The 8,527-nt window shown below is 33.1% G+C and overlaps 1 protein-coding gene across 1 annotated transcript; it reads right to left on the bottom strand.

Annotated features, from left to right (window-relative positions):
- Positions 1-3,416: 3,416 nt before the first annotated feature.
- Positions 3,417-7,904, bottom strand: LOC112028632 (DNA excision repair protein ERCC-1). Its single transcript, XM_024061321.2, has 8 exons — positions 7,702-7,904; positions 5,655-5,758; positions 5,327-5,426; positions 5,110-5,186; positions 4,826-4,925; positions 4,598-4,669; positions 4,397-4,465; positions 3,417-4,223 (listed from the first exon to the last, which is right to left on the bottom strand). Exons 1-8 carry the CDS (start codon positions 7,852-7,854, stop codon positions 3,921-3,923), a joined length of 978 nt encoding a protein of 325 aa, XP_023917089.1. The 5' UTR covers positions 7,855-7,904; the 3' UTR covers positions 3,417-3,920.
- Positions 7,905-8,527: the final 623 nt, after the last annotated feature.

Raw genomic sequence — 8,527 nt, 5'->3', positions numbered from 1 at the left:
GTAGAGTATGAGTTACAAGAGTATAATTAAGTTTTGTTTTTTGAGAATCAAGTATAATTAAGTTAATAAAGAAAGATAGAGCTTCTTCTTTCTGTCGAATAAAAAAAAAGGATTCAGTCACTTAGACCTATTATATATAATGAATATAGCCTATCAAGGTCAAACAACTTTAATCTTCTAAGATTTATTTAATCTTAATTTTTCGTAAAATTTAAAAATCAATCAGGGAATTAAGTAAAACAAAATAGATTGAGCCACTTTACCATGTAATTCTTTAAGATTTTATTACGTGGCGGGGTCGGCTCACATCTTTGTATTTCTCAAATGATAGATTTCAATACGATTATTTGCAACATCAATCATTTAGCAATGAACATTAGTCCACTACTTCTCCCAAAAAAAAAAAAAAACATTAGTCCACTAATCAAACCCCGCCAATTTTGTGGGCTTAGACCTTCTCTTTCACCCTTTTTTTCTTCTTCTCCTTAACCTAACACTTTCTTCAAATCTAATGGGCCACCATTTCCAATGTTGATGCTAAACTAGCTAGCTAGCTGTTCATTTTACCTCCCTTCCTCTAAGATAAACAAACATCGCATAAGCATTCAAGTTGGATCTAGTTGGTGGAAGTTCACCAACCATGGTATGAAAAAAGCTGGATTAGGTTTAGGTTGACTTAAATGAAGAAAAAGAGGTTGATAATCCTAGAGACATCTATAATATGATTTCAATTTGTCGTGCTAAGTGCTAGCAATGGATAGGAGCTTCTTTTTTTTTTGGAGAAAGAGAAATGATAAGAGCTTATCACGTGTTTTGGCATTTCTTTTGGCCAGTTTGCACTTTGTAGTATTTTATTGTTAAAAAAAAAAAAAAAAACTGGTTTGAAAGAAATTTTCTCTAATCCACTGCATGGTGGTTAAAGAGACCATTAATGTATATTTCTAGTCATATGACTTATTTATAAATAGTTTTATAAATTGCCACCTAGTGAGTTAAATGAGAGATTCATCAAAATTGATTTGGAAGAAAATCTTGTCATTTGATGAACTATTTTTGTTTTTTTTTTTTTTTGAGGAAGAACTATTTTTGTTATAGTAAAGAAGTTCAAATGTATATGAATAACATAGTTTGGGTTATCATACTATTATTAAGAGAATATAATATTTTTATCTTTATTAAATGGTACATAATACCCTCACACATTAATTAAAAAAATTTGAATAATCCAAACTAATAGAGAATATAATATTTTTCAAACACCTAAAATTTAAGTCACATTTAAATTTAAACATATTAGAATAATTCCTTATAACCGCAAGTATGTTTCTTGGAGGGACTCAGACCAACCGAAAACCAAACTTGAATGAATTAATTTGAAGTCACGAGGTCGGATATCTAGGTCATTCAACAGGGTAGTTAAGTTGACTAATGGCAAGTGATTCGTGCATTATCATGAAAAGAAGAGCCAATTAGAGTATTAGAAAATGCCAGATTTTTTATGTGTCTATGACATTCCCAACTACCACATTTTTGAATGATTGATGGCCTGAGGAAATTCGATTTCAAAAGAGTCAAATCACAAGAAGAATGGATTTTTAAAAACCTTGGAGAAGGAGAATTTTTCATTTTTATTTTTGAAAAACTGAGAAGGAGAAATTTGAGGGGGGTAAACCAGTATAAATAGGGACTAGGGCTCGAGGGGTAAGGTATGCATTATGCAACTTCATATAGGACGGACTATATGAGGTTTTGTAATTATGAAGTTGCATACCTTTTTTTCTTCAATCCCAACAATCAGATTCATCAAATCCTTTACTCAATCAAATTGTTTGTGATGCATTCAAATTGCAGTTTTTTTTTTTTTTTACACAAATGCCTGAAAGTGGTATGTCCATTATAAGCATAAAGATGAGCATAAGTTCAGATATTGACAAACAATTAAGATACTATGGTCCTAGATTCTGATAGCATTTGTCCATTCAGAAAATCTAAACAATTTATAGGATCCTAGCCACAAATATTTAGCATATAATCTATGATGCAAAAATATTTTTGGTATCCTATATGGTAGAAACTAAAGAGGACTATAGAAAGTTTTAGTTAGATGTACACCAATTTTTTTAAAAAGTCTTAATGTCCTATTTATTGTTTCAATTTGAAACTAATATAATTTGATTATACTTTTTATGCAAAGTTTGAAACCAACATACTTTTAGGCAAAAATTTGTCATGTATTGCACAGGTTTCCAACTAGTATTAATAATCGTCTGAATCCAAAATAAACCAACTAGGGTTTTATATACAAATTCCAAGAATCATAATGATAAAGATAAACTCTCTTAATATGATTCCTAAACAATCTCAAATACTAATCAAATGCTAACGATAAACCCAAATAAAGATAAAGATAACATAAATGATATTGATAATCTCCACAAATGTGCCACCTATTAACCTTTGGGGTTAAAGGAGTGCCAAATGCTAGATGGTCTAGATTTACATGCACTTGATGATTCAAGGCAAGCTAAGGTGTAGTGCTGTAGTGACATGCAAAAGTTACATTGCACATATATTGAACTTGTACTTTCAGGTGAACATATCCCAAATATTCAAAAATCTTTCAGCTGCTTGAAATATTGAACTAGTAAAAAGAAGTCGAGATAATGTATTGTACAAGAATTAGGCAAAAATTTCAAGTAAAGATATTTAAAAATTTCAATCTGAAATATTTTCAGCATTTGAAACCATAATTTATACCTATTGCTTAATTTTCACTGTCACTATTACTACTTTAAACCTAAGAATTATGCATCACGAACATGAGATAGTTTCTGTAACAGGCGAAGTCCTTGAAATTATGCATCACTATTGCTTGGGACCGTTAGAAACTTAGAATGGTATAGATGTGACTGGCTCAAATTAACTAGTATAAACTTTTGTTTGTTTATTTATTTCTCCATTCTTTTTACTCATTTCTAATTACTAAGGTTCTCAATATTTACCCCATTAACACTAATTCAGTATGGCATTGATGGACATGGACTAAGAAAGCATAAACTCCATTGGTATAAGTTGATGAAGAGGGATTTGGCTTGTCCTAGGCGTCTTTGCGCATTGAAAGGGTAGATAGATGCACGTCCATTTTTACACACACCGCACGCCTATGTTCGAAGTACAAAAAATCGAGATAATAATTAAAATTATGCAACCAACCAACCAACCAACCCTAACTAGTTGGAGCTACCAATTAAGGAATTCTAATCTCTGTTCCATCTAAAACCATCCATCTCACTTTATTCTGAACTCAATTTCTTCCCAAGCAGGCACCAAACTTTTAGATTCTCTAATAAATCTGTTTCCTTTTATTGGAAATCAGATTCTGAAGCAATGTAGTGAACCTACTTTACAAGTTCATCAAGAATGAAACATTATTTCTGGGAGTCTGTCAAGCTTCTATAAATCATACCACATAGTTCATCATACAAATAGAATTCAATATAACAAATTTCTTATGAGCCACTCAAGGGCATTATAGTGCTCTTTCTTTTTTGGCAACCTTTGAAAAGACTGCCCATTTTCATTGCAGAAGATGATAGTTAGCACTACAGAAATTTGCTTCAAGGTGTGTCTATATACATACCAATACATAATGACTTTCAGATTTTATATCTTGTGTTGACCACCAGTTGAACAAAATTTGGTGATTCCAATCTTTTGTACCGCCTCATATAGGAATAGGAGAGCATTAGAGTAAGTGTGCCTCACTAATGCAATTGCAGCTCTGCCACAATCAGTTTTCTTCCAAGTGCACCATAATAAGGGAAACTATCAATTATTTCCCCTCTACCCAGCCCTCCTGCTTGTGGTTACCTCGATGTCTGGAAAGGTATATCCACTTGGAGCAACTTCACAAGGAGTTCTTATTTTTCAGCTTCTGATTCGACACTAGCCCTTGTTTCTCCTTTCTTCTCCCCTGCCATCTTTGCATTCTTTTGACCAACTTTATCAGCATACTTGGCAAAAGCAGCAGACAGGGCAGATTTAACTGTCAATTCAGGCTCATTCTTCTTGTTGCTTGCATCTTCTGTGGCCTTCTCCTTTCCTTTCTCTTCATTCACTGAGACAGGTTCAGTATTGTTCTGGACAGGAGTTTCAGGAACAGCAGGGCGGCTGGCAACAACACGCTTGAATGGCTCATGAAAAGTGTCATACAAGCGTTTTACCTGATGAACAGAGTAGATTCCTTTTGTTTCACACCATCAATTCCTTTACTTAAAGGTATTCAAAATTTAAAAAATGCCTCTAGCTTATATATGCAATCAACTGAATAACATCACACAAGAAACAAGAACCTATTATAGTATGACTTGACTCACTTTAAACAATGGAAAAGTACCTTGCGCTCTCCTATTCCAGGGCATCGAGCTAGATCTTCCATTGATGCATCCATGATATGAGAAAGGGACTGCATTAACATGACAATCAGCATATCAATATTTACACCAAAAATAGTAACCAAAAATAAATAAATAAGAAGAAGAAGAAGAAAGAAAGAAAACTCTTAATGGAAAGATCCAGGTGCAAAGCAGCGTCATACCCCAAATGTAGTACCAAGGGTGACTACATCAGTCTTGTTAACATGTCGAACCGTTGTAAGAGCATGAGTTAGCTACATTTAAAAAGAAATAGGTTCAGTTCAATTAACTCATAGTGCTACACTATGAGTTAAATTTAAAAAAAATGCACCCTAGATACTTCAAATTTAAGCAAATTAATATTAAAAAAATAAATTGATTCTAAACCAATGAGAACCAAAATATAATACCCGTGATAGATAGTCTGTATCCATTTGGCCTTGAATAATGTCTGCAGGCTTGTTTTCATATACTTTTATAGTCTCCAAGTAGCGACCACATTCCTCCAAGCTATAACAGAAAGTAGCCAAAAGGATAGGTAGTCAAGGAATCATACTTAGGTTAGAGCCATAGAAAATCTGAAAAAGATGATTTTGTTTCTGGTAATAAGAACAGAACCAGGCTCCAATACACTTGAATAGATGTCTTTAGCATATTATATATGGTTGTCATCTGTATTTAAAGAGGAAATTACCTCCAAGCACATAATAGGGTACAGTCATGAAGCAGAGCTGTTTTAGTAACTTCAAGTAAAGGCTTAGCTACATCTTCCTGAAACCAATGGAAAGGAAAAATGTAAACACGTCCATTTATATTAACAACAAAACTTCTAATTTATATGTCCACATGGATCATTAAAAAACTTGGATAAGAAAAAATTATACTACAGACAAGAAAGCAGGGTGGCTTACCACATCGACATGACATAGAACAACACGAAGCTTGAAATTCTTTTGCAGTTCTCTGATTCGGTAATATAGGTAGTCTGGGTGCAGCAGATGATACCGAAGACTGCATCAATTGGTAAACTTAATACACATTGATGCAAAAGGATGGATTTTTAAAATTCATATAATAAAATGATTAAATAGAAATGACAAGCTAGGCCACTCTATATATCAAAGCCATGCCGAATATTTTTGTGAACTAAGGTTCTAACAGAAGAAGTCCCTCAATAAAGCACCAAGTTATCACCTTACGAACATAGAAAATGATATATATGGGTGCAAGTGTTCAAACCTCAGATAAAGAGCACATGAGCTTTGACCAAGTAAGTAGTCACAAACAATATCTGCAAAAGCCCACCTCACATTCCTGATATGTTTGAGCAAGGGGTTTCCCTTCTGAAAAAGGAGAGAGGACTATCACATACAGGCTAAGCAAAAATAACAGACAACTTTGTAATTGGTACTAAGCAGTTCTGCTGAGAACAAACATTTTTTTGGACCAAAAGGTTCAGTAAGAAGATGTTATAAAAATTTAGATATTCCAACACTTACCCTCAAGCTTTTAAGGAAAATAATATAGATTTCACAGCATTGAAGAGAGTAGATGTAACGAACTAAGGAAAAGTGCTGGCCGCTAGCCTAGTCACAATTGATGTTTCTTGTAGTTAAAGCCCAAATTGAGCTAGTATATACCCAACTTGGGACTCAACACATACCTCACAACACACTCTCAACTAATTCAATTCGATATTCAATGAATCTAAGGTATCACAGTAATTACATCGCAAATATTCCAAATTGTTTAATGTACGATAGTATCACCGCTACCTTTCCCTCTCCTTCTAAGTTTGTCCCACTTCCTACTGAACTACGACATAACTTATGCAACAACAAAAAGTTAAACAGCTTTGACCAACAATTTTCATTCCACCCTTGGTTAATTGATTTTCCGACCTTTTTTCTGCTCTTAATATGCTGAGGGTACGAAAATAGAATAGAACTTCAAGATCCAGTTGTTGATAGAAGTTATTTTCTCCAACCCAGTTTAGGGAAAATCTACTTTTATATGTAAAAAATAAGAGAATAGTTTTTTCCTAAATGAGTAACTATGTAGCAGAGTGATATGAGCTATACTTCATAGTTTGGGCAAAATTTATGAACAATTCCTTAGGGGAAATACATTAGGTTTCCCCATTAAATTCAAACACACAGTTGCATTGACCAATGAAACACAAAAAGTGTCATTTTTTCAAGGACAATTAAATACAATGCAGCTATTTGTTTGAATTTAATTGGATAATCTAATATATTTTACCCTATAATTTATACTAACTAATATTGATCAATACAATCATACCAAATATTCTTCTTACCATTTTGCACTATTAACACATACTTCCATCATAATAAGGAACAAATGTTGAGATCAATATTATATTAACAAATGAGATGTGGCATCCAAAAATTCTGGGAAAGTAATTATAAAGGTGCATGTATTATTGTATTGTCTTGTGACCAAATCCATCAATTCCAACAGGAACCTTACAATACATCTACCATCAGGGGCGGAGGCACGTATGCCCAAAATTTTTTAAAACCTCTATAATAGTAGGAACAAATAGGTCTCACACTCTCTCATTTAAGAGCTGGCCCCCCTATGAGAAAAACTTGGCCCCTCCTCCAATACGTAGCCATAAAAATGCCCCACCCCAAATTCCTACTTTTCATCTTTTTGACTTTTCCTTTCCTTCTCTAAGACATGTCAGTCATATCTCACATTTTTTTTTTTCTTGAGTGAGGCCATATCCCATAGCTATTCAAGACCTATGTTGTACTAGTGTGCGAATTATCATCAGAGAGAAGAGAGACTATGAGGGTACAATATTAGACTACCAGTGGGAATGAAATTGATTTTGAATTTAGTTGGGATGAATGAAATTGATTTTGAATTTATTTTTGACCATAGTAGTCTAATTTGCTTGAATTTAACTGCTGTTTATTTTATGGTTGCTTATAGTGACTTTGTTATATTTAATTTCTATAAATATAATTTCTTATAAATGTAGTCTAATTTTGATTAGATTTAATGTTTTTTTTCTAAAACTAATGCAAGAAGACATGTATATATGTATATATGTCATACTTTGTATTTTTTTTGAATATACCTCGGCCCCCCCAACCAAAAATTTCTGGCTATGCCCCTGTCTACCATTACCAACAAATGCCTGAAGTTCAAGTTAATGAACAGTTGCTGTAGTGACAACATCATCTACAACAGGCCCGGCAGCTATGATGCATATCAAATGCTTAAAAACAAAGAATGCCCCAAATAGCCTTACCTGTCTGTGGCTTACAAGAATTGCATTGCGACTCTGTGTGGCAAGTGAAGTTGACAACGGTGATGCAGTAGCATGAGCAGCAGCAGAAGCCGGTGACGTAGAAGATGGTGGATGAGATTGACCGATTTGTCTAAAGCAAACAACAGACCACATATAACATCTCAATTTCAAGCCCCAAAGAAACAACAAACCACAGAACGCATCTAAAAATCAAACAAAAGCATAGAAACAAACTTCCTCAAGCCAAGATCAACCACTTTGAAACTGAGAACAAAAAAAAAAAAAAAACTTATGAGTGTTCTAGTTTTAGGTTCTTATTGATTGTCAGAATTAAAAAATTTAACCTGCTAATGCCAACAAGAAGGCACCTAAAAGATTCAATGCTAAACGGTTGTCTTAGCTTCATCATCTAAAGTTCTTTGTTTCCTCAGGTACAAATCAACAAAAACATTATAACCAGAACCTAACATTCCTCGAGAGTCAAGATTAAACCCTAATTCTACCTTTGCTCCCTGAGAATAATGCATGCAATGAAATAAAATTTCTTTTCTTTTTTTGGTCAAACTTTTTTTTTTTATAGGTAAGAATAATTTTATTGAAACAAAACTACCTCGTGAAAATAGTTATGAAGTAGCCTAAAGAATTACAAATGGGGAACTATCTACATATAAATCAAATCTATAAAAGAATGAATAGAGTCACTATTTGTGAGACCTGGCACAAAAGACCACTCATAATTTACTTAACTATTTGGTACCTGAGTTAAAAAAAAAAAAAAAAAAAAAAAAAAAAAAAAAAAAAAAAAAAAAAAAAAAAAAAAAAAAAA

Source organism: Quercus suber, unplaced genomic scaffold, assembly GCF_002906115.3.
Source record: "Quercus suber isolate HL8 unplaced genomic scaffold, Cork oak 2.0 scaffold_996, whole genome shotgun sequence".
NCBI classification, from domain to species: Eukaryota; Viridiplantae; Streptophyta; class Magnoliopsida; order Fagales; family Fagaceae; genus Quercus; species Quercus suber.
Note: the sequence above shows the minus strand (reverse complement) of the source record. Positions and strands in the feature narration are given on the sequence as shown.

What these genes read in the sequence shown, in the direction of transcription:
- LOC112028632 (XM_024061321.2), bottom strand. Translation starts at nt 7,854, where the DNA reads ATGTGGTCTGTTGTTTGCTTTAGACAAATCGGTCAATCTCATCCACCA. An exon ending in ACCCTATTATGTGCTTGGAG is followed by an intron (nt 4,926 to 5,109) that starts GTAATTTCCTCT and finishes TTTCTGTTATAG; the next exon opens with CTTGGAGGAATGTGGTCGCT. An exon ending in CCCTTGGTACTACATTTGGG is followed by an intron (nt 4,466 to 4,597) that starts GTATGACGCTGC and finishes ATGTTAATGCAG; the next exon opens with TCCCTTTCTCATATCATGGA.